Source organism: Cherax quadricarinatus, chromosome 15 (genome assembly GCF_038502225.1).
Source record: "Cherax quadricarinatus isolate ZL_2023a chromosome 15, ASM3850222v1, whole genome shotgun sequence".
Taxonomy (NCBI): domain Eukaryota; kingdom Metazoa; phylum Arthropoda; class Malacostraca; order Decapoda; family Parastacidae; genus Cherax; species Cherax quadricarinatus.
The window spans coordinates 1,118,348-1,146,052 of record NC_091306.1 but is presented as its reverse complement, the minus strand read 5'-3'; the positions used below and the strand labels follow the sequence as shown (position 1 = coordinate 1,146,052).

At 40.2% G+C, this 27,705-nt stretch overlaps 1 protein-coding gene across 2 annotated transcripts in view; it reads right to left on the bottom strand.

The window, feature by feature from the left end:
• The window catches only part of LOC128692125 (troponin C), an 81,424-nt gene that overhangs the window by 12,437 nt on the left and 41,282 nt on the right, over positions 1-27,705 (bottom strand). Inside the window, exons 1-2 of one of the 2 annotated variants that reach the window (XM_053781142.2) lie at positions 18,617-18,695; positions 4,769-4,796 (exon numbers count right to left, since the gene is read on the bottom strand). In XM_053781142.2, the coding sequence (XP_053637117.1) occupies positions 4,769-4,796; positions 18,617-18,619 (31 nt within the window). In that variant the 5' untranslated portion in view covers positions 18,620-18,695. Of the gene's footprint in view, positions 1-4,768; positions 4,797-18,616; positions 18,696-27,705 lie in introns of those variants that run through there. The other variant, XM_053781141.2, reaches the window with a different exon arrangement.

The window sequence follows — 27,705 nt, the reverse complement described above, 5'->3', positions numbered from 1 at the left end:
CACTAAACCACTGTATTTCTCTATACTTCTATGTATCATGTTCAAATTAATAAATAAAATAAAAATAAAATAAAAAAGTATAGGGGGAAAACTGTGAAAGAACATGATTCACGAAATCGTAATGACACGATTGCAAACAAATCATACCACGGGCGGGGTTAGAACCCGCGATCAGAGAGTCTTAAAGCTCCAGACCGACGCCTTAGCCATTGGGCCAGCTAGCCACAATAAGATTCATCCAACTAGGTATATTTATACACAATAGGAAGGTTAGCATAGGCACCACTGTAAAAAACTTGCAATTGTGGTCACAGTGGTGCTTATGCAACCCTTCCTATGGTGTATAAATATATCCAGTTGGATGAATTTTATAGTAGCCAGCTGGCCCAGCGATTAACGCGTCGATCTGGAGTTTTAAGACTCTCTGACCGCGGGTTCTAACCCCGCCCGTGGTATGATTTGTGAAAGAACATTTTTAATACATTTCCTTGTTACAAGCTGGCGTCTACCATAGTTTGGTAGAGTCAAGGAATGGTATAAACCTTGGTAATAAATACCGACAAGCTGGTCTAGAAAAACACTAGGACATATTTATCAGAAAACGTTTCTCTCCTGGAACCTTGATCACTTCAGCATAAAAAGCCTCAAAACCAACTCTCAAACTCGAAGTAATGCCACAACCAGAAGAAACAATCGAATGAAGCTTGCACACGTTAGCTGAAATGGAAAGAAGCAAGACAACCCGGCAAAGACAACTTGGCCAAGACTTTCCTGATAAGACTGCCCAGACAAAACTACCCTGACCAGCATACTGGCCACCGGCCACCCTGGGCTGCGCCAAGCACATCATCAGGTGCGTGGGAGAGGAACACTGACGTTACTAGTCACACAATCGTGAGCACCTTGAGCTAAACTAACGCGAAAAAAATCACCATCTGTACTCGCTCGCCTGTTATCAACTGCCAATCACTCATTCTCTCAACCACCCACTCGCTCCTCGCTCTCCCTCATTTACTCCCACACTCATTTGCCCCAGCATTCTCTCTCGTCCTCTCTCTCTCGCATTCCCCTCATTCTTTTGCCCCTTCATTTTCTCTGGCTTTGCTCTCTAGCCCCTCACTCTCTAGCCCTTCACTCTCTAGCCCCTCACTCTCTAGCCCCTCACTCTCTAGCCCCTCACTCTCTAGCCCCTCACTCTCTAGCCCTTCACTCTCTCCCCCTCACTTTCTCTCACCTCACTTTCTCTCCCTCGCTTTCTCTCCCCCACTTTCTCACCCCTCACTTTCTCGACCCTCACTTTCTAGCCCCTCACTCTCTAGCCCTTCATTATCTCTCCTCTCATTTTCTTTCTCCCCTCATTTCTCTTCCCTCACTTCCTCTCCCCTCACTTTCTCTCCTCTCACTTTGTCTTCCCTCACTTTCTCGCCCCTCACTCTCTTGTCCCTCTTATTGTCCACCTCATGACTAGCTATAAAATCGACTGGAAAACGTCAGATGGAGGACGACTGGTGTGCTGAACTAAAGCAATAATATTCACCGGATTTCGAAGGGAAATCCGGTTATTTTTAATTCAATGGTCTCAACAGACATTAGTTTTACGTATATCGGGACAGTTTTTTTTTTTAGAGGGGGGGCGATGGACCACCAATTATGCAACTTTAATTTGGGCACTGTTTGTTTTTGTTTTTATTCGGAAGTCATACAGTGCCCACGAGTCAAACTCTTTTTCGAGCTTGATTTTTGACATTGACTTTTTCTAGTCAAATTTGGACAAAGATGCCACGTAATTTCATAAACAGTGCAGATAAATTTTGTTATGCTTATGGAAAACTGACTTTTGTATCGCAAGAGCGTTCTAATAACACCTTTACAGAACACATAATGTGTAGGAACAAATGTTAGTAAAATAATGCTATTCCTCTCTCCTTCATTACATTTCTCTTTTCTTCTAGCCCCGTCACTGATTCATTTTCTTGCCTGTCATTTACTATCATGCTTTCAGCTATACACGATCTCCTACACTATTTTCTTTTCCTCAGCTACTTTTACCTCAACTCCTTTAAACCTTTTCTAAGAGAGGTGCCAGGTCTAGCACTCGCGTATTGGTCCATCATTCACTTTCCTCGTATACCTTAACTTTTTCATTTAATATCCAGGAACTGAAATATATTTCAGATGCGTGCTTACTGAGTCATTTATTATTTTTCTTTCATTAATTAGTTTTTTTCATTGCAATTTATTATGTTGAAAGTGCTGATTTCCCTTTACCCTTTGTGTTCTCAGACTCCGACAGTATTCACACGAAAATCGTCAGGACAAGCGCACTCCTCTGCACAAGTCATTGTTACCCTCGTGCCTCTACACAAGTTATTGCGACATACTCGCGCCTCTCCACAAAACATTGTGACATGCGCACCTCAACACAAATAATCGCGACATGTACACCACTACATAAATCATCATCGCAGGTGACCTATCTGGAGGAATCATTGTAACATGTGCACCCCTACGTACATTATTATTGTTACATGTGTACCTTATCATAAAAGAAGAAAAAACTTACGATATGCTCTCCTATACACAAAATTGTTTACAATCACCCTGTGGCTCAGATGCAACAGATGTGGCTCACCTGTCTTCACTCCTGACGATAGGAAGTGGCAGTCGTTTGGTGGCAGCCATGTTGAGATCCCAGGATGTGAGCTGCGGAAGGCTGAGGCAGTGGTTGCTACATCCAGAATGGTCTGAAGTAAACTTTTGCTTCATCCTGACCTTTTACAAGCCCTTCATTGCTTTGTTCTTGGGAAGTGGGGGCCATACCAATAAACAGTATATTTCAGAGCATTTAAGTGCTGTGGGTGTTTGACGGTTCTTAATACAAAACTTATAAATGTGGGATTAATTCTCTCGGTCAAATACTTATGGGTGTTCTTGGTCCTCTCTGTATCATTTATGTTTCATAGTGTGTCAGTGGCCTCGGCCGTTTTGGCTTCAAGAGAGGTTTTATAAATGACAGAATCTAGAAAAAAATGTCAGGGGATAGTCCTTTGATATTTAAATAATGACTTCTTTTTAACTGACGAGTGAATTCTTAGCTTGTGTAATACTGTTGATTTTCATGTCAATAGCTTGATAGTTGCAACTTGCGGATGTATGACAAGTATATATAATCTTCGACTGACAAAGTTGCTGAATAATCGATGCATCACTGTGCTACGTAAATTATCAAAATTCGTATATAAATTCCGGCGCATGTCTCTTTATGAACCATCACGGGATGCACAGACAAAAAAAGATTTCAGATATATTTGTTAATTGGTCCAGAACCTGAAAGCTAGAAATATATTCTCTTTATAATTATTTTTATGTACATTTTCATATATAAAAATTCTCTCTCACGTGAATTCCTAGTTTATTAACTCCGATACACTATGCACACATTATTGTGGATCGCAACGATCTTACACATAATATACTCCATATAAATTTTCACATTCTCTGTCTATATGTTTTAACAAGTACCTTTTAAAGGTTTATCTGCTCTGTACAGGTCATTGTTGTCATTCAAGGTAAACAGACATGAAAACTGTTCTCGCCTTGTTTGCCAACATTACCAAACTCAGTAGGAAGAGCAAATCTACTGTCGGAAAGATTTTCGCTGGTGATGCCTGTCAGCCTTCAAAATTTATCGCCACTTTCCACGTAACAGCAAACCTCAAAACTTGATTAAAAATATATACAGTATCGTTCTAAAATGTCACAGGTGTCTCTAATGTATTTCTTGTAATTTTTTATACAATAGTATGTTTAATATTAATATGTATGCAATTTGTAACGAGATATTGTTGGGAAATCATTGTGTCTAGTGGGGTTTACGTTATTTTTCTCATGATACACTTTGTCTCTGCTTTGTTACTTCTCGTGTGAGGTAGAAGGGAAGAAGAGGGGAAAGAAGAAGAGGAGGAGAAGGAGGAGGATGAGGAGGAGGAGGAGGAGGAGGAGGAGGAGAGCCATTGTACACCTGAATTATAGTGCAGGTCTGGTTGTCACTAACACTAGCGGGCCATTAATAGGGTTTCCGGTACAGGTTCCCTCCCTTCCCTGACAGTTGAAGCTCCCATCTTCAGGAAGGAAAATGCTTAAAACCCGAGTAGGATAAACCTCTATAAAGAACACAAAGACACAACACTGTGAATGGAACAATAAACATATAACCCGCATATAGGAGACGGAAACTTTGTGACAACGTTTCGGTCCTACTTGGACCATTAACTAGACACTAACACACGAAGGTAAGGGAGTCAGCATATATAGTGGCTCCCTTACCATCGAGTGTTAGTGTGGCTAGTTAATGGTCAAGTCGAACCAAAACGTCTTCACAAAGATTCTCCTATATCCGGTTTATCTGTGTCAACATCTGTAACTAAATACTAAAAAAATAACGTATTAAAGAGAAAAAGGAGCACTTGGCTCACTACCGGAGTTCCAGGTTCAATTTTCAGCAAGAGAAGATTAGGTGCAAGTCTCCTAATACCTACCATCACTGTCCACCTAGCAGTAAATAGGTACTTGGGAATGCAAATTGCACTCATTGGGTCTGCAGTATACAGGCTTAACACTGAGGGCCAACTGCCTTGTTACTTTGTACCGCTCGCATGAACACCTCCCTCGAACTGCCTCTCATAAAAAAGCTAAACTCATAATAAAGAAAAGTGTTTTTAATAACGTTGAAAGAGCCCGAGGTTCAGCTCAAGTCGGGAGGACTTACCGTGCATTGTCTTTTCGTCGATGTCTGCCTGCAAAATACAAAACACGACGTATCAAAAAAGGAATCTACAATGTGAATAATTTTATAGAAGAAAATAACAATAAAATATATAGAGAACAGTATTCTTAAAAAAATATAATGTTTTGAAATATACAGGTTGTGTGTATGAGCTCAAAATCTTTGTCAAATAAACGCCGTGGATGACTTTGTCTTGCATGACAGCAAATAAAAAACCAAGGTTTTTTTACATTAAAATAAGTAATTAGAATTATAGAGTGTGAGGAGAAAAAGCAGCACTAAAAAATATTATAAATGAGAGAAAAAAAAGGGATAATATATTGTAATCACATCACTGTGTTTTTCATATTCGTTTCTGTTCATGTGAAATATATTCCTTAGACCTTCATGGAAGAGGAGAATTACTCTTACATATAATTAAAATATTTTTTATGGATTTTCCTGTGTACTGTTTTCCCTTTTAATGTTTAGAGACGATATTTTGAGAATACTTACTTATATTAACTTGAAATAAAGTTGCCTCTGTGAGTCCCAGAAACCTAAGTTAACTAATGAAATTAGGAACTTTCGTGCATTATTTTGTTTCATCGAGGTGAACGAATCTTTGTTATATAAAAGCCGCAGTGTCGAAATTCCTTGAAATTTCTTAAAGTTGGTGCCTTGAGGCTGATGATGGGACTATTGTCCAAGGAATTAAACCTATTCTCCCCTTTCTTGGATCACATCTGATTATCTTCCATTCATCATGCGTTGTATGACCCCCTACGGGCTGAGCATTTCCTCTGGTTACAATAATAAGGATAATATTCTGTCTATAAATTCTAGATAATGTAATACTGGATAATGTAATACTGGAGTACTATATGACCTTGCTTGATGTGGAGCTGTAAACGTTAATAATTTAGTTTTTCGTCTCTCTAGAGAATATAAGCTTAATACACACTCTGAAGACGCTATCTATTAAATAATTTAAGGTAACGAAAACAAAAAATTGTCACTGATAAGTTAGTCGAGGCCACCAACTGCGACTCGGCTTTGACAACACACACAAATCTTGTCGAAAAAAGTCTTTATATGGAATCAGATATTTTGTATATGTTCGTATGCAGTTTTATTTAAAAAAAAATATTTTCTTGTTTAGTAGCAATGTTTTATTTTTTTTTATTATCACACCGGCCGATTCCCACCAAGGCAGGGTGGCCCGAAAAAGAAAAACTTTCACCATCATTCACTCCATCACTGTCTTGCCAGAAGGGTGCTTTACACTACAGTTTTTAAACTGCAACATTAACACCCCTCCCTCAGAGTGCAGGCACTGTACTTCCCATCTCCAGGACTCAAGTCCGGCCTGCCGGTTTCCCTGAATCCCTTCATAAATGTTACTTTGCTCACACTCCAACAGCACGTCAAGTATTAAAAACCATTTGTCTCCATTCACTCCTATCAAACACGCTCACGCATGCCTGCTGGAAGTCCAAGCCCCTCGCACACAAAACCTCCTTTACCCCCTCCCTCCAACCCTTCCTAGGCCGACCCCTACCCCGCCTTCCTTCCACTACAGACTGATACACTCTTGAAGTCATTCTGTTTCGCTCCATTCTCTCTACATGTCCGAACCACCTCAACAACCCTTCCTCAGCCCTCTGGACAACAGTTTTGGTAATCCCGCACCTCCTCCTAACTTCCAAACTACGAATTCTCTGCATTATATTCACACCACACATTGCCCTCAGACATGACATCTCCACTGCCTCCAGCCTTCTCCTAGCTGCAACATTCATTACCCACGCTTCACACCCATATAAGAGCGTTGGTAAAACTATACTCTCATACATTCCCCTCTTTGCCTCCAAGGACAAAGTTCTTTGTCTCCACAGACTCCTAAGTGCACCACTCACTCTTTTTCCCTCATCAATTCTATGATTCACCTCATCTTTCATAGACCCATCCGCTGACACGTCCACTCCCAAATATCTGAATACGTTCACCTCCATACTCTCTCCCTCCAATCTGATATTCAATCTTTCATCACCTAATCTTTTTGTTATCCTCATAACCTTACTCTTTCCTGTATTCACCTTTAATTTTCTTCTTTTGCACACCCTACCAAATTCATCCACCAATCTCTGCAACTTCTCTTCAGAATCTCCCAAGAGCACAGTGTCATCAGCAAAGAGCAGCTGTGACAACTCCCACTTTGTGTGTGATTCTTTATCTTTTAACTCCACGCCTCTTGCCAAGACCCTCGCATTTACTTCTCTTACAACCCCATCTATAAATATATTAAACAACCACGGTGACATCACACATCCTTGTCTAAGGCCTACTTTTACTGGGAAAAAATTTCCCTCTTTCCTACATACTCTAACTTGAGCCTCACTATCCTCGTAAAAACTCTTCACTGCTTTCAGTAACCTACCTCCTACACCATACACTTGCAACATCTGCCACATTGCCCCCCTATCCACCCTGTCATACGCCTTTTCCAAATCCATAAATGCCACAAAGACCTCTTTAGCCTTATCTAAATACTGTTCACTTATATGTTTCACTGTAAACACCTGGTCCACACACCCCCTACCTTTCCTAAAGCCTCCTTGTTCATCTGCTATCCTATTCTCCGTCTTACTCTTAATTCTTTCAATTATAACTCTACCATACACTTTACCAGGTACACTCAACAGACTTATCCCCCTATAATTTTTGCACTCTCTTTTATCCCCTTTGCCTTTATACAAAGGAACTATGCATGCTCTCTGCCAATCCCTAGGTACCTTACCCTCTTCCATACATTTATTAAATAATTGCACCAACCACTCCAAAACTATATCCCCACCTGCTTTTAACATTTCTATCTTTATCCCATCAATCCCGGCTGCCTTACCCCCTTTCATTTTACCTACTGCCTCACGAACTTCCCCCACACTCACAACTGGCACTTCCTCACTCCTACAAGATGTTATTCCTCCTTGCCCTATACACGAAATCACAGCTTCCCTATCTTCATCAACATTTAACAATTCCTCAAAATATTCCTTCCATCTTCCCAATACCTCTAACTCTCCATTTAATAACTCTCCTCTCCTATTTTTAACTGACAAATCCATTTGTTCTCTAGGCTTTCTTAACTTGTTAATCTCACTCCAAAACTTTTTCTTATTTTCAACAAAATTTGTTGATAACATCTCACCCACTCTCTCATTTGCTCTCTTTTTACATTGCTTCACCACTCTCTTAACTTCTCTCTTTTTCTCCATATACTCTTCCCTCCTTGCATCACTTCTACTTTGTAAAAACTTCTCATATGCTAACTTTTTCTCCCTTACTACTCTCTTTACATCATCATTCCACCAATCGCTCCTCTTCCCTCCTGCACCCACTTTCCTGTAACCACAAACTTCTGCTGAACACTCTAACACTACATTTTTAAACCTACCCCATACCTCTTCGACCCCATTGCCTATGCTCTCATTAGCCCATCTATCCTCCAATAGCTGTTTATATCTTACCCTAACTGCCTCCTCTTTTAGTTTATAAACCTTCACCTCTCTCTTCCCTGATGCTTCTATTCTCCTTGTATCCCATCTACCTTTTACTCTCAGTGTAGCTACAACTAGAAAGTGATCTGATATATCTGTGGCCCCTCTATAAACATGTACATCCTGAAGTCTACTCAACAGTCTTTTATCTACCAATACATAATCCAACAAACTACTGTCATTTCGCCCTACATCATATCGTGTATACTTATTTATCCTCTTTTTCTTAAAATATGTATTACCTATAACTAAACCCCTTTCTATACAAAGTTCAATCAAAGGGCTCCCATTATCATTTACACCTGGCACCCCAAACTTACCTACCACACCCTCTCTAAAAGTTTCTCCTACTTTAGCATTCAAGTCCCCTACCACAATTACTCTCTCACTTGGTTCAAAGGCTCCTATACATTCACTTAACATCTCCCAAAATCTCTCTCTCTCCTCTGCATTCCTCTCTTCTCCAGGTGCATACACGCTTATTATGACCCACTTCTCGCATCCAACCTTTACTTTAATCCACATAATTCTTGAATTTACACATTCATATTCTCTTTTCTCCTTCCATAACTGATCATTTAACATTACTGCTACCCCTTCCTTTGCTCTAACTCTCTCAGATACTCCAGATTTAATCCCATTTATTTCCCCCCACTGAAACTCTCCTACCCCCTTCAGCTTTGTTTCGCTTAGGGCCAGGACATCCAACTTCTTTTCATTCATAACATCAGCAATCATCTGTTTCTTGTCATCCGCACTACATCCACGCACATTTAAGCAACCCAGTTTTATAAAGTTTTTCTTCTTCTCTTTTTTAGTAATTGTATACAGGAGAAGGGGTTACTAGCCCATTGCTCCCGGCATTTTAGTCGCCTCATACGACACGCATGGCTTACGGAGGAAAGATTCTTTTCCACTTCCCCATGGACAATAGAAGAAATAAAAAAGAACAAGAGCTATTTAGAAAAAGGAGAAAAACCTAGATGTATGTATATATATATATGCATGTGCGTGTCTGTGAAGTGTGACCAAAGTGTAAGTAGGAGTAGCAAGATATCCCTGTTATCTTAGCGTGTTTATGAGACAGAAAAAGAAACCAGCAATCCTACCATCATGCAAAACAGTTACAGGTTTTTGTTTCACAGTCATCTGGCAGGACGGTAGTACTTCCCTGGGTGGTTGCTGTCTACCAACCTACTACTATAACCAACCTACTACTAGTAGCAATGTGTTACACTTTAATATTTTCGGGTAAAATTTCTTGTAGGAATATTTGATAGACAGTAAAGACTTTTCGATAAAAACAGAAGATGAAAAGATTTCATCAAATGTTAAATAAACGTGTCGATTCAAAGGAGTCATGTTATAAGCTACAAATATGCAGGGCTGTTTTTAGCTAACACTGGATGTTGTTTAGAAATTATTCCTTGCGTTAGTAGATCAAAGCAATCATTGAGAGCGTCGGGATCCTTCACCGCGCTCCATAACCTAATTCCAAGTCATTTTGTTTCTTATTGGCGCACCAGTAACAATGTTTCAAGATCCGCAACAAGCCTGTATCGAGTAGCATAGTCTCTTTCTGCGCTTTTCTCAAAAAAAAGCTAAAAGTTATGAGATATTTTACTACTAGTGCAGACACCTGAAATGTAATTACGAGTCAACAACCATTTCTTGGGTCTGGAGTCACTGTCTAGTTACGATATATTCTCGTTCATCTCCCTAAAGTAGCTTTATAATGTGAACTTCGAGAGGTTTTACTAAAACCATTATATATATTGCTATACTTTAGAAAAAAGCTTAAAACAATTGTAACTAGATGATTCGTGTATTCTGTACATCAAGTAATTACAGTAAAGCATATAAGTGAACGGTATTTACATAAGGGTAAAGAGGTTTTCGTTGTAATTATGAATTTGGAAAAAGCATATGATAGGGTGGATAGGGTAGCAATGTGCCAGAAGTGGCAAGTGTTTGGAATAAGTGGTAAGTTACTGAAAGCAGTTAAGACGTTTTACGAAGATAATGAGGCTCAGGTTAAGGTATGCAGGAGAGAGAGGGAGATTATTTTATATTAAAAGTAGGCCTTAGACAGGGAAGCGTGATGTCAGCATGGTTATATTTATAGACGGGGTTGTAAGAGAAGCGAATGCTTGGCTATTGGCAAGAGGTGTGGAATTAAAAGATAAAGAATCTAACACAAAGTGGGAGTTCTCACAACTGCTTTTTGCTGATGATACTGTGCTATTGGGAGATTCTGCAGAGAAGTTGCTGAGGTTGGTGGATGAGTTTGGTAGGGTATGTAACTGAAAGAAATTAAAAATGAACATAGGAAAGGCAAGATGATAGGGATAACAAAAAATTTAGATAGTGGAAGGTTGGATATTATATAAGAGAGAGTATGCAGGAAGTGAATGTTTTCAGATATTTGGGAGTGGACTTGTCAGCAGATGAGTCTATGAGAGACTAGTTGAACCACAGAATTGAGGAAAAAAGGTGAGTGGTACAGTGACTAGTCTGTGGAGATATAGAATGTTATCCCTGGAAGAAAAGAGGGGGGGATCTATGAGAGCATAATGGTACCAATGTTCTTATATGGATGTGAAGCATGGAAGAAGGCGTATCTGAGGCCAGTGTGTGATGTGATTATTATTACTTGGAGACTGGAAGGAGACTAAGGGTTACTAAACGTATTATCCTGAGGGCTGAAATCTAGGCGAATACAAATAGGTAGCATGTCTGTCTTGTGCTCAGTAGACGGAGGATCAAGCCTCCACCACGCTTCTACCACACCTCCACCACGCCTCCATCACGCTTAACATTAATTATATTCTGAGGGCAGAAGAGGGGTTGTTGAAGTGGTTCTGACATTTACAGAAGAAAATAGAGTGACTTGGAGGGCGCTTAATATGTAGTCGTCCTAGAAAAGTTTGGAGGTAGGGGTAAAGGAGGTTTGTGAGCGAAATGCTTAGATTTTCAGCAAGCGTGCATGAGCGTGATAGAAGCTAGTGTAGGCAAATGACGGGATTCAAGACTAGTCCTGGAGTAGGCAGTACAGTGCCTGCACCCTAGAGGAGAGATGGAGATATGTTGCAGCTTTTGAACTCTAGTATCGGCACGCCTTTGGCAAGACAGTGGTGGAATGAGTGACAATGAAGGGGTTTCTTCTTTATCGGGTCATCATGTCTCTGTGGGAAGAGACCGATGTGTTAAAAAACAATAAGCACTCCACCAGTTTTGCTGTCGAATTCATAAAAAGTGTGAATTGACAGATACTAATTCATGATAGAACAAACGTGTAATGAGTTCTATGCGCTGACGCAAGCACTGAAAAGGCTGACGTAAGCACTACACGAAAGATTGATGCGAGCAGTAGTGACAATGACAAGCGCTTGACTGGTATACAGTGACATAGATGTAGCGAGCACGATTATTCCAAAGCTGACATGTGTGCTGGCATATGTTCAGCCGATATTATTGTCAAGTAACACATACACGGATGAACGCTATCGGTTGACTGTTTTATAAATGGAGTTAAACACGAAGACAGATGAGCCTTTAAGTGAACATGTTTCGATCACATGTGAGCTGTAACAAACAATTTGTCGGCAGTTTACCGGCGACTCTATTCTGTAGTTTTAATTTTTGTGTGTGAAAGGCACATATAGCAATTTAAAATGATGTAATCGCTTACGTAGTAGGGAAGAGCAGTTATTTTCCTGACAAAACTTGTGACAGTAATGTTATATATACAGAACCTCTTCCTATCTCAAGGAATATATAGTGTTGGTGTCTACCTTGACAGAGGAACCCACTTAAATACTTTTGTTCTCGTCTTGCAAACTGAATTTTTGTTCAGATTTATTTCCACGCAAAATTAACCTGACTGACGAGAGATAAGGCTGCGATAAGAGGACGGAGAATCGAATCTCCGCTATTCTTAAGTCAGAGTGACCTAAGATATAAAACAATAATCCCTAAAAGATTTAGCTGCCTTTATATTTGGCATTATTATAAATAACTTTCTGTATAATCACTAAATTATCTTTAATTCAATAATCGGCTTTTTTAATGTCAGTCACTGATAAATAGATTTTTTTTTAATAATGAATTAAGTTGAAAGTCCATTTTCTGTAAATTCTTTTTAAATTTTTTGACATAGCTGAGGAATTAGCCAAATCTCATACAGTGAAAGAATTAATCGAATAAATTTAGACTTTATATGATCAACCTAATAACAAAAATTATTCAGACTTAAATCACTTTCACAGACTTGAATCAGAAAAATAATGATTCTAGTCAGTCTAACTACCGTCAAGATATTATGCACGACATGTCATGTTATCATGCACAACATGTCATGTACATGTTTGAAGGTCATACAACAAAATCAGTAGACTTAAGAGGCTCTTAAGTTTCCCTGTCTCTTATAATCATGTTTATTTTTTCCCTATAATCTACCTTTTCAATAATTATTATCGCATTTGCTTCGTCTGTTTCCTAAGGTGAAGTCCAGGATCTTTCCTTAATTCATTCTAAAACTTAACAAATCCTTGAGGACAATTGTGTTGTAGAGATCTGAGTTGTGTTCAGACCTCTACAACACAATTGTTATCCAAGATTTGTTAAATTATACCACGAATTAGGGAAAGATCCCGGACTTCACCTTACGAAACAGACAAAGCAAATGCGATAATAATTATGGACAAGGTAGATTATAGTGGAAAAATGAACATGTTACTCGAAGAGAGGGTACCTGACGTGCCCCTTAAATACTACATTCATTTGGTTACCACACGATAGGGTGGGGGAGGGGGGTGCATAATTATAGTATAACTATAATAATTATATAATATAATAATTATATAGTATAATTACAGTAAAACTTTGATTTTTAATACTTTTTCAGCGAGATACTTATTGTAAATTTAATTAAATCTCACGTTGTTTTAAAGAAATTACATTATTAGTGTGTGTGTGTTGTTCATCCGCTTAAGTTGTCTAGCGTATGATTCTTATATAAAAATATCCTCTCTCTTACGTAAGGAATATTGGGTAGTGAGTTCTGGCAGGTTACCCATAGGAAGGATCCACTAACACACTGACAAGACCTGACGGCAGGAATGTTCATATGTTAGCTTAATTTGTTTATTTTGGTTCTCTCTTGTTGTAATGTTGTCCACCACATATGTCATTGTGACAGCTCTGAGAGATAACTGGCAGAGATAACATTAAGTTTAGATACTTTAGATGCATGTGATAATAGCAAGAAAAAAAATAAGATCCCCATGTAGAATATCGAACCAGATACAGACTTCAAGTCTGTATCTGGTTCCCCAGGTTTGGGTTTGTCCACCAACTGGTGTGACATTTTAATCCTATTTCTCTGTTGTCTATATATATCATGAGCTTTATGTAGACTGAGAGCTTACGTTCAGTCTTGTTTTAAGAATTGAAGATATGTTTAATCGGCAGTGTACTGGTAACATGCTGCATAAGTAAGTTTATTCAGGTATACATAAATACAGTTACATAGATTATCATACATAGCAGTTTGTATAGAGAACCTGGGATAACCCAAAAAAGTCCGACAGCGGGACTTATTTCCATTGGGGTCCTTTTAATACTTTATTATTATACTATATGGGATATAATATCTTATTATTATACTATAATGACCCTTGTGTCATCAATAGACTTTATATTATGCAAATCCATTAACTTTCTAATGAAATGGTTGGCATTCAAGAAATCCAGGAGGAAGACTGAAAAAATACATCTTAGTAACCTTTAAGTAAATGATACTTTAAATTACATACTTCAAGGTTAAATACACAAATAACCCGCACATGAAAGAGAGAAGCTTACGACGACTTTGTCAATGGTCCAAGTCGGACCGAAACGTCGTCGTAAGCTTCTCTCTTTCATGTGTGGGTTATTTGTGTATCGTTCCAGTCACGGTATTGTGCCTTTTTGTTATTCAAGGTTAAAGTATGTTAAAACACTGTAATATTGATGGATTAAATGCACTGATTGCTAAATCATATTGTATCATTGTATGTAATATTCCTTGTCCATAAATAACGAAAGCATAGCATAGCTAAATTTAAAAATTGTATGGTGAAGATATTCATTAATATTAGGAAAATTAAATTTGTTATTTATAATTAAATGGTTTGTTGTCAACAGTAGTGCATATAAAAACGTTTGTTAGGGAATGTATCGACAAGTTAAGATCATAATGTATTAAGAATATAACAGATAGTAACAGTTATTTAGATAAAAGGTTGTTTTGTAAAGGTGTTTTTTCCATTTCTGTATTTTAGTTATGGTAGGAAAAAAAAATTCTGTAACTGACAAACTTTAAAGTATAAAGAAGTTAGTGCTTTAAAATATGAAAAAATAGCCGAGTCATATATAATGACAAGGTGAATATAAACAGCTGGTGAACAGGATAGATGTGCAGCACTTTGGAATCCATCTTACAGAAACGCATCACCTAGATAACAGTGTTCTTCAGTTGAATACGAGCAATCGTAACACTGGAGACATCAGTTGTAGTAGTTTTGACGTGATCAGACCGTCAGCTTAGGTAGTAGGTAGCCAGTCCGTCATCCTTGGAAGTAGATGGTTAGTCCCTCAAACCTAAAGAATAAGCATGCAGCCAGACCATATATACTTGAGAAAAAGTGAGGGGAAATAGTTAGAGTTATTGTTGCATGATGGCCCACTAGTGGAAGTAGATTAACGTAAACAGTTGTTCAGCAAATAAGTTAGAGAATACGTAATCTATATCAAGATACTAATGGTGTTGCTGCGGCTGACACACCAACACCATGGGGAGAGTCTTCTGCTACTTGAACAACCATTTAGCATGACCTACTTCCACTGGTGTGACATGGAAATAAATGGTATAAAATACCGACACAATGGCAATATAAACACAAATGCAGTATAATGTGATCCTTTATTGACTACGTTTCGCCCACACAGTGGGCTTTTTCAAGTCACAAACAGAACTACCTGGGGTGGAAGGAACGCGAGTATTTATAGTCCGGCTGAGGTCAGGTGAAGAATGCTGCATCTGATGATGTACCGAGTTGGGTTGTAGAGTCTAAAAACTTGGGTAGCTTGGAAAGGAGACTGGACAAGTTTGTGAGCAGACCTTCTACAGTGTTCTTATGTGGGATAGCGATGAAGAAGTTTCTTGGCAAGTGGTTCAGCTATGTTATAGAAGCCACTATTCTGGTTGAAGTTGTCGGATATAGAAATAAGTGATGATTCCAGGATTCTTCGGTATTGGGTGTCGTCTTCTGTGGCGATAAGTCTTGAGTTTCTGTAGTTTATCAAGTGGTTGTGTGAATTACGGTGTTGTACGCAGGCATTCCTTGTGTCGTCAGACCTGCTTGCGTATTGGTGTTCTGAAATACGTGTTTGGAGGTCCCTTGATGTTTCGCCCACGTATAACTTGTTGCAGTCATTACAAGGGATTATGTATACCCCTGCAGAGGATGGAGGCTTGTCCTGCCTACTACTGGTGATGTCCTTGATGGTCGTGGTTGTGGAGGTAGATACTTGGAATGATGTTTTGGCAAAGATGTTGGAAACATGTTTGGCAATGGAGTTGGTGGGAAGGACTATGTATCTCTTCTCGGCAGTGTCTTCTCTGGGTGTGTTGAAGATGTTTAGTGCTCGCCGTCTGCAGTCTCTGATGAAGTGACGAGGATAGTGGAGTTTGGAAAATACCTGTTCAATTATAGTGCATTCTTCCTCAAGGAACTCGTTGCTGCAGATTCTGAGTGCACGCAGGAAGAAGCCTATAATTACACCACGTTTGGTTTTGGTGTCGTGGTGAGAGTAGAAGTGGAGAAGATCGTTTTGGTTGGTGGGTTCCTTCCACCCCAGGTAGTTCTGTTTGTGACTTGAAAAAGCCCACTGTGTGGGCGAAACGTAGTCAATAAAGGATCACATTATACTGCATTTGTGTTTATATTGCCACTGGTGTGACATGCTCGTCTGTGGCTTCAACTTCAGCTGTTTAGCCTCATTTCTGCTCAAGGCCGCTTACCTATGTTTTATGTTTGATGGAAAGAACACGTTAAAACTATTATTGCTTCTGTCTCCACTCCTGTAGGCACCTGTATTGGACTGTGCAGGTGAAACGTTTTAGCAATAAATATTTGTCGGTATTGTATAACATTAATTATATGGTAGGAAGCTGAGGAGAGACAGTAACTCAAAACAGTCTCCGTGTTTTAGTCGCTATTATTATGTCTCAGGCGTTGATATTGGCAAACTCTTTCCTTGGTACTTTAAAAATGTTAGCACTCACCTGTTCGTATATAAACAAAGAAGATAACATTGATTAAACTATTAGAAAAATATTTAATTAAAAACGCATTTAAATAAGCTTGAAAATAAGTAGGCCAGTATGGTAGTAGAAGGAATAAAAAGGATAGCTTAGAAACAGACTGACCTATGGCTGAGTTGCAGGATGCCAGTATTTCCACACAAATATTTTGAGCACTGATGAATGCTTCCCGGCAGTCGCAGTACCGTTATTCCTTCGGGTGAAGCGCGGATGATTAATGTACGACAGTAGGGATTCCGATGGCCGTATGGCTGAGGTACAGATGATCCCTGTGCAGCAGTTGGGATGCTGTTGACCCTTTGGAGTATGGATGATTGATATCCGGCAGTCGGGTTGCCGATTTATACTCTCGTCTCATTCGATGTTTCGTCTCAAATGATTTTCCATATTACCTTGGTCTCGCCTGATATTCCATACTACTCTGGTCTCTCTTGATGTTCCATATTATAATCCCTAGCTTCACTTAAGGTTCCATTTTATAATCCCTGGTTTCACATGACGTTCCGTACTACACTTGGCTCCCTTGATTTTCCATAAAACCTTGATCTTGTATGATCTTTAGACTCCCTTTATGGTTCATACTAACCTGGTCTAATTTTAGCAGCATTATCTTTGTACATTTAAGACCACGAAAGCCTAGTATATTTACAACTCGCTAAAAGGATGTATAGTGACCACTCAGAAGTGCACGGTGACTTTATTGCTAATAACTATTGCCGTAACTTAAGAACGAGGAGTCGAGCCTCCTTCGGTGATCTGAAGGACCCACGGAGGCTTAGCGTGAATAACACACAAATGTCCTTGCGGACATGAATAATATCTTCGACACACGCATAGAAAAACACCACTCCTCTAGGGTGCGCAGTGTTAAATTTTACTATGGAGTTAGACTAAGGATGGTTGTAAACACCTGCTGGTTTACCAGTGTCCAGGTACCAGAAGGTGTCTTTCTAATTCAGTCTAAGATGGTATCAACAGATCCAAGAATGACTCATAAATAATTTCATCTCTCCAGAAGACCGAACTGAACCCCATCCTTATAAAATCACGCACACATACACACGTAAATAATACATAACATTGTATGCATTATAAAGAGTGTCTTTCAATGTATATGCACCGAGTAGCTGTGTATATAGACCCAGCCGTTTATATCACCATATATTTACAATAATAAATTATTTTAATCTCCCTTTTTTAGGGCTAGACTATTCTGGCATGATGAACTGGCAAAACGCAGCCACAGTAAAATAATTTGTACCGTCGATATGATTAAAATCCCCATTTTGCTTTTCTGTTATATTACTTTCTCTCTCTCTCATATATATATATATATATATATATATATATATATATATATATATATATATATATATATATATATATATATATATATATACATATATATATATATATATAATGTACTAGATAGTGATCCATGGGTTGCAACATCTAGCTCCAAAAGGCCAGTTGTTGCTTCACCAGGTACAAGTGATTATTTGACAAAGTCCAGTGTCAGGAGACATTTGTTTCCTGACTAATAAAACACCACCACCCCCACCCCCACAGCCACGACACCCGCGATCGACACACCACTTTTGTCGCCACCACAGCCACGACTACCACCACCATTAACACCACTGCCACCACCACCACCACTAACACCACTGCCACCACCACCGCCAAATCCTCCTATTTATGTATTCGTATGTAATAAAGCATAATATCATAATAATTAGCAAATACAACGTATAGTTAATTTTCACACCAAAACACAAACACGCACAAAATTAAACTTAAACTCAGGCAATAAACTAATTAAAAAATCAAGCATTTAAAACCAGCAGATATAGGAAGCATTTTTGGACAACACGGCTGATCTATTACATAGCTCAAACAACGAAATTTCAATGTATGCATAACCATGTGATGGAGGGGAGGCGCTGGGGACAACTGGACACCGACCCGCAGTGAACACAAGTTTTTATGCCCATCAGCGCCATCTTTGGGCACCCATATGCACTACCCTCGTGACAGCTGACCACTTCTTTATATTATTTATATCTCGAGGGAAAAAAAGAGAAGGGGGATATATTTATTAAAATGACTGTTCTTTTGAGGGTCTCTCGTGGATCCTTAAGATTTCGCGCGACTTACAGCGTCATAAGAGGTGATTGTCACACATTGGAGTATAAGTTATAACTAGTAAAGTGCTTAAATTGGCCTCATATATACCGACTGACAACTTGGCAAAGTTTACTAGGTGCTAAATGTATTATATTTAGCAACACAGTACTTGTCTTAGTCGACACCTTACATAGCTAACGTTAATTAGTTATGAATTAGGTTCTACCTAAGTGAAATGCACGAAATTTAGTCATGGGTGATCAGAGATTTAAGGTAGGGGAAAGTTACAATTGAGCTTTTCAAGGAAGAGGAAGTGCCATGATGCCGGCCAACAGTTCTTAAAGGGAAAGTTCTCTTCATAGGACTGAAAGAGTGTAAAACAAACTTTTATCCCATAAGATCGCTAAGGGACCCACAAATATTACCCGGGGGTCGACCTGACAAACTTCTTCAGCTAGTGTTTTAAAGTGTAAATAGCAAGTATGAGATATTACATGTGATAAGTCGTAAGTATAAATTGTAGGTATATATTTGCTACATTTAAAGTTAAGTGAGTACCATAAGATAGTGCTCAGCTATTTAGGGTATTGTCGCGTCAGGAAATTTAAAAAGCACATATAACGTCTTTGGAACCACACAAAAAATGGTCTCCAGGTTAAAACTAGATGACAACGATAGTTAAAGTGACGATGATCGGACGACATTAGATCATTGATCTAATGCTCACCTGGGAAATACCACATATAAGGGAAACACCAAATCAACGTTAAGTGTCAATTGCCAGCGTTAAAATCGTCTAGATCAACTTTCCAGACTTCTTTCTAATATGGAGGCTAAATTAGCATCTGTTAAAACTGATCATTTCAGTGGTCAGTTAGGCAGACATTCTTACGCTCGGAATTTGGTACAATATCGGTTATGGAGTGAGTCCAGGCCTAAAACACGGGTAGGACCACATTTTCATAATGAATCATGGGAGAGTCTACAAGAGTAAAAATTCCTTTTTAGGTACAATCTCTTAAGCCCTTAACATAAACTCTTGAACACAGTGACCACATGAAGGCAGCCACAGGCAGAGGTTGACTTTATTCCTGATCGCAGTTAAAACTAGTACAGAATTTGTGCATATCAGCGACTAGTAGTAACTAAAAAAATCTTAAAGGTGTCTTGGTCCAAGAAATTAGGGCCTTACCCTTTTCCTTGGATTAAATTTCATTGCATCCCATTAGCTAGGCGCTGTATGACCCCTACAGATTTAGTACTTTCCCATGAATGTAATAATCGTAGTTGAGGTGTTACAAGACTGAACCGACGAGAAGATACCAGAGTGTATGTGTCATAAGTGAAGTTCGGTCCTCAAAGTTATTGTCAGTGATTCAGTAAAGTTATAATTGATTGTACCCCGTGGAATTCTTGAACAAATTTCAGTAGTTTATTAAGATTTTTGTGAAGCTAAGATTTTTGTGGGAGCTAAACTCCCACAAAAATCTTGTGTGGCTGGCTTAAGCTTGTCATCAAATTTTGGTCCAGAGGATTTTCTAAGCAAAGCAGTCTAATCCTGGATTATTCTCCGTTTCGAGATTAGTGTAAGCCTGAAAGATAGTTCAAGCAACATATTTCTTTGTTCAAACGAGAGCAGACCAAAACTATATGTAGCCAGCTCACACCCTCCCCTGAAGTATTTAGGGACCACAGCTTAAGTGTGCTCCTTGATAGTGCTGAGAAGGGTATAAAATTGTCTTGTATCTATGACAAGTGCCTGAGTCTGGCGTCTTGAGCACCCAACACCATAATCACTACTAACACCACCACTGCTGCTAACACCATCACTGCTAAGAACAGCATCACTGCTGGTAACACCAATGCAACTGCTACTAACACCACAACCACTGCTACTAACACCATCACTGCTGCTAACACCACTGCCACCATCCCAGCTACTAACACTAACTAACTTACGCCATCTAGTATTGCCAAGACTACCAGTATTATTATAAATGGTATAAACCTTGGTAATAAATACCGACAAGTTGGTTTAGAAAGACACGTAAGCAAACACTATAACATATTTATTAGAAAACGTTTCGGTCCTGGAACCTTGATCACTTCTAACTCCCACTACTTGACCTCCTTCTTTACGCTGATGCACTGATCGACGTAGCGTAGCTTGACAGGCTAAGGGCCTAAGAATCCAGCTTCCCTTATCTTCGTATTTGTGAATGACATCACAGAAGAAATAAAGTCTGATACATCTCTGCAAATGAACTAAAAATAATGAGAACAATGAAGATTAGTGAGGACAAAGAAAGGTTATAAAAGGACCTGGACAAACTGCAGGATTAGTCAGGTAAATGACTGCTGAAATTTAACCTCAGCAAATGCAAGGATATAAAAATTGGGGAAGGGGTAAGAAGGTCGGAATCTGAGTACACATTCGGGGGTCTGAAACTTCAAACCTCGCTTAGAGGTGAACATAGTGAAGAGTATATCGATAGAGGAACACACCAGTCAGCCAGTATACGACATACTTCAGGTTCATCTTGGAGAATGAAGCACCAGCATGAAACACTTGCCTGATAAGCTACGTTACACTGGCCTGATCAAATACGTTAAGAAACTAGAGAAAATTTGGAGGAATGTAGCCAGAATATTTCCAAAGCTAAGGGAAATGAGCTATAAGAAAAAGCTAAAGGAATTTAACTTGACAACAATAGACGAAAGAAGAGCGAAGGAAGACATAATAAAAATATTCAAAGTTGTAAGAGGATTTTGTGAGGTGAACGAGGATAGACTATTCGAGAGGCGGAAAACAGATTCACGAGGGCACACTGAAGATTTAAGGACGCATAAGTGTCACAGAGACGTCAGGAAGTGTTTCTACTGCCCGAGGGTGTCCTGGAAGTAGTGTAGGCAGGCTCCATGCATAGTTTTAAGAATAGACATGACAGCAAGTGACAAGTAAAGAGATACGATCAAGAGCTGAAAACTAAACCAGTCCAACCATAAATGAGCACACACACACACACACACACACACACACACACACACACACACACACACACACACACACACACACACACACACACACACACACACACACACACACACACACACACACACACACACACACACACACACACACACACACACACACACACACACACACACCTAGAAAGGAATGATCTCATCAACAGCAGCCAACATGGTTTCAGGGACGGGAAATCCTGTGTCACAAACCTACTGGAGTTCTATGACATGGTGACAGCAGTAAGACAAGAGAGAGAGGGGTGGGTGGATTGCATTTCCTTGGACTGCAAGAAGGCGTTTGACACAGTTCCACACAAGAGATTGGTGCAAAAACTGGAGGACCAAGCAGGGATAACAGGGAAGGCACTACAATGGATCAGGGAATACTTGTCAGGAAGACAGCAGCGAGTCATGGTACGTGGCGAGGTGTCAGAGTGGGCACCTGTGACCAGCGGGGTCCCGCAGGGGTCAGTCCTAGGACCAGTGCTGTTTCTGGTATTTGTGAACGACATGACGGAAGGAATAGACTATGAGGTGTCCCTGTTTGCAGATGACGTGAAGTTGATGAGAAGAATTCACTCGATCGAAGACCAGGCAGAACTACAAAGGGATCTGGACAGGCTGCAGACCTGGTCCAGCAATTGGCTCCTGGAGTTCAATCCCACCAAGTGCAAAGTCATGAAGATTGGGGAAGGGCAAAGAAGGCCGCAGACGGAGTACAGTCTAGGGGGTCAGAGACTACAAACCTCACTCAAGGAAAAAGATCTTGGGGTGAGTATAACACCAGGCACATCTCCTGAAGCGCACATCAACCAAATAACTGCTGCAGCATATGGGCGCCTAGCAAACCTCAGAACAGCATTCCGACATCTTAATAAGGAATCATTCAGGACCCTGTACACCGTGTACGTTAGGCCCATATTGGAGTATGCGGCACCAGTTTGAAACCCACACCTAGCCAAGCACGTGAAGAAACTAGAGAAAGTGCAAAGGTTTGCAACAAGACTAGTCCCAGAGCTAAGAGGTATGTCCTACGAGGAGAGGTTAAGGGAAATCAACCTGACGACACTGGAGGACAGGAGAGATAGGGGGGACATGATAACGACATACAAAATACTGAGAGGAATTGACAAGGTGGACAAAGACAGGATGTTCCAGAGATTGGACACAGTAACAAGGGGACACAGTTGGAAGCTGAAGACACAGATGAATCACAGGGATGTTAGGAAGTATTTCTTCAGCCACAGAGTAGTCAGTAAGTGGAATAGTTTGGGAAGCGATGTAGTGGAGGCAGGATCCATACATAGCTTTAAGCAGAGGTATGATAAAGCTCACGGCTCAGGGAGAGTGACCTAGTAGCGATCAGTGAAGAGGCGGGGCCAGGAGCTCGGACTCGACCCCCGCAACCTCAACTAGGTGAGTACAACTAGGTGAGTACAACTAGGTGAGCACAACTAGGTGAGTACAACTAGGTGAGTGCACACTACAAAGGGATATGGACAGGCTGTAAGCCTGGTTCTACAAATGGCTGCTCCTGTTCATCACAGTACTTCCGGCCTCAGTATGAAAGACTCTTTCTCACGCTTCAGCATCACCTTGATAGAGATAATAAGAAATGGTTATAACTAATTTTTAAAGGGGTTAATCGGTTAGCCAACGGAAGGCCTCGGTCAGATGACCAAAAGCTCCAACCACGGGTCATCATCTGACGAAGATCCGCGTCAGGAGAAACCTGTTCTGTTTCCTGACAAACCTTTCCTAACCTAACCTTGGATCGAGACTCTGGAACCGAACACTTCTCAAGGCTGACGGTCTGATCACGTCAACTTTACCTTTCCACTGATTCTGCTAGCTATAAAAATAGTCACCTTTGGATTCGACTGAAGAAGCCTGCAGAGGAGATGAAAAGTATTGACAATAAATTTGTCCAACTGTTGTACATATGCCATGCTCACCTGATTGTCAGAATTATTCCAATATTATACTGCAATGTTTTAATTTTGACTGACTCAGGATTGTTGGGGATTGGATAGTTACTCTTTTGATTAACATTTTGTTCTTTATGTGCGTGATTTGTCTCGGTAACTATATCCCGTTTGTCGATATGGTAAATATTATATAATGTATCACTGTTCCGGGAGAGCCAATTTTCCCCTCACCGTGAGTAATGGCTTTCAAAAATTTATGCCTGACTATTGTTAAACACTAAGCAAAACTTGCGAAAGGTCAAAGGAATACATTCACACCTGGTGCGAGATCCGAGAGGATTGAGCTGAAACAAGATGGCCAAGAAATGCTATCTTGAAGAAAGGAAGAGCAAGAGAGGATACCATCACATCATGCAGGTTAATCCGGTTTCTAGACAACGAAGAATCAGATGTTTCTTTTTGACAGGTAACGAACTAGAAGAAGAGGCAACATAAAGTGACTACCGCCCTACCGAGCCACAAAGATCATGTTAAAAAGCGTAAGAGCATTAAAGAAGTGAAGGGATTAATCCAGACTGGACAGTGACAGTGGAAGCTCACTCCTTACCTTGAAAGTATACCTGGAGAGGGATTCGGGGATCAACGCCCCCGCGGCCAGGTCTGAGACCAGGCCTCGTGATGGATCACGGTCTGATCAACCAGACTGTTACTGCTGGCCGCACGTAAACCGACGTAAGAACCCCAGCTCGGTTGATCAGGTACTGACTGTAGGTGCTTGTCCAGCGTCTTCTTGAAGACATCCAGGGGTTCATTTAATAAAATGACACGTCATTCACGATATAACCTAAAGATGCTGACCCAAAAGCTACAGTTCATCCCCCGCTAAAATAAGACATGAATAGAAAGAGATGAAGAGACACTTCCCCTCTGGTGAGAATGAGTGGAACTTTCTCGCGCTGACTTATCACAATCGTAGTCCCAGGCGGCTCCTGGGATGGAACTGATAAAGCAATGTCTTGATGACTCCGGGAGTGCATAGGCTGAGAGAGAGAGAGAGAGAGAGAGAGAGAGAGAGAGAGAGAGAGAGAGAAGGGGGGGGAAGGGTTGGAGGACTGGTGTAAAGGAGGTTTTGAGTACTAAGTGCTTGAACATCCAAGAAGATTTGGGTGAGCTTGTTAGATCGGAATGGGTGGAAGCAAAGTGGTTTTCATGACTTGGAGTGTGAGAAAGATATAAACATTGCTAATGGGATTCAGAGAAACTAAACACACTTGTGTCATGGAGGTGGGAAGTACTGGACACAGTGCCCTCACTCTAAAGGATGGACGAAGATATTGCGCTATCTGAGCTGTAATGTTACCAATTTTGGAGGAAAAACGATTAAACAAATGACGGTGAATGTGTTTTCCCATTTTAGGGGTCACCCTTTTAGTGCTGATGTGTTTCCTCGAAGGAAACAATTTCTTGATGTTAGGTTCTGTAAGTTATCATGAACCAGTTGTAATAATCAGATTGGTTTCTGTTAAATAATTGAAGAATGTCTTTTCTGATCAGCTATAAGTCGAGGTGTTCGACTTTATTTGGTTTTCCTAGATTAAATCAACTTAGTGTTCCTTTGTGTACCTATAACATTTACGTGTCGAGAGACTGGCAAGGGACGGTGAATCATTGCTGGAAATCATCGATGTCGGAACAGTGACTGCTTAAGAATGCGTGCAGTTCCTGTTAACAGTCACGCAGTGAAGGTGGCGAGGCTGAATGCTGGGTAACAATGAAAGTCACCTAACTCACACCTGACAAGTTTGGATAACGAGCACTAGACAGTATGTGTAGCACTGGTGCACACCACGACGCATACATCAGCCATGCAACACTTGGTACCTTTCCGCTCCTCATCATGCACCCAGTAGCAACAGCAGAGGCGGATGTATCAGCAGAGGCAGTACATGGCGTATTAGTGAGTGCCAGTAGCAGTGAAGGTAACAGAAACTGCAGTAGTGGGCACAGCAGTAGAAGCAGCAGTAACAGGCTCAGCAGCAATAACTACAGTAGCAGCTGGAACAGCAGTAATAACTGCTGCATCTGTAGTAACGGCTAACTCAGTAACAGATGCAGCAATTACAGAAGCAGCACTAAGTGCTGCATCAACAGTGAATTCAGCAGCAGGAGTAACGATGGCAACCAGATGCTCAATGCCTCAAATGAGTAGCAACGCATCATTTTTCCCCCCTCTTCCCCTTGCATCAGAGCGAAGAAGAGGCACTGAGTGCCACCCCTCAGCGAGGCTTTCATCTTGCAGGTTAATTGTGGAAGATTAGAGGCGTAAGTTTGGAGTAATAGACAGGTACGCGGGATGGACTCATTACTCCCAGGATAGTAAAAGAAAATTTTGCTATTGATAACAGAGAGTGAAATTACGTCGGGCTCTTTGATCTCATTTCGCCCCACTTATTTCAAGGGACCCTCTCAACCCCCTTCTCTTTTATCCTGCTTCTCTTCCTCCTCCACGTTTTTCTCCACTTCCTCTACCTCTTACCACTTGACCTCACTCCACTTTCCTTTTGTATTTTCTTTCTATATTTGTATTGTTTATAGCGTTTCTGGCATTTTTGTTTGTCTTCTCTTTGATTGTGTCTCTGAGTCTCTGTCCTCGTCTCTCTCTATTTCTCTCTCTCTCGTTCGCTCGCTTGCTCTCTTGCTCTTGTTCTCGCTCTCGCTCTTTTGCTTTCTCTTTCGCTCTCTCTTGCTTTCTAAGCATTGTTCACATAAGCAGCATCGAAACACGGTATAGTGTTATGAATGTGCGTGTGAACTGGTTCTCGGGGACAAGGAACACAGATAAAAATAAAAACAAACGAGCTACGGGAAATATTTTTCAGCCTCAGAGTGCTCAAAAAGTGAGATGGATTAAACAAAGAAGCAGCTGCAACACACAATACACAGGTATAAGGAGAGGTACGACAGTACCTATGAGGCAGGAGACTATTAAAACAAAATTGGTGAACTGGGACTTACGCAGTCCCAGTAACAGCCCGAATTTTACTTTCTGGAAAGTATAACTGTGTTGAAAGTTTTAATCCATTCTGAAAAGGCATTCTCTAGTTATTTTGAGGATTCTAGTGATTCCAAATTTTTAAACTTATTTAGTACAGTGACAAATTTTCCTGCACACAAACTGGACTTAATGGAGACAATCCTGTGTTTTAAAAATATTTAAAAGTCGTTTAACAGTAATTAAAATTCTACTCATTTTAGCAGACAAAAGTGGCAAACATAACTAAGCTTTACTCTCCGCCGTCGAAGGAGTAGAAGGTACTTTTTTTAATCAACGTTTGAAGTCATGCAGCAGAGGCTTTTGATAGTTAACAGGCCCATTCCAGGAATCTTGAGAAGTGTTCTGTATCTTTGGGTATGGGAAACCTTCCCATGATGACAGCTACATGAATTATGGTTCCAGTTTCTGTACACCACCATTAGAAATTTGAAGCATGAGGCTTTCGCGAATCATCAACGAAACAAAACCAATACTCTGGAGGAAGACAAAAGTAAAAAGAACAACACAGAAAAAAATCTGGCAACAACTTCCAGGTCACCCCTCGGGAATGCTTACTGTAAATATGACAAAGTGAACGCTGATCACGCAACACCTGTAATCATTCTCATGGGCCATGGACAAGGAACGAATGAGCGCGTCTCGCGCATGCGCATCCCCCCACCCTATACACACTTATCTCCTATGCTATATCTGAAAATAAAAATTAAAAAATGTAACTATTATTCGGAAAGGGATAAAGAAAACCATAAATACTGGGTACAATCAGCAAAACATTCTATCAATATTTTTGTAGTGTGATTGCTTGGAGAGGCGTTACCTGTCTGTGGTGACCTTTCTCTTATCTTTCATCTAAATATCTGGGTCACGGAGAAAAC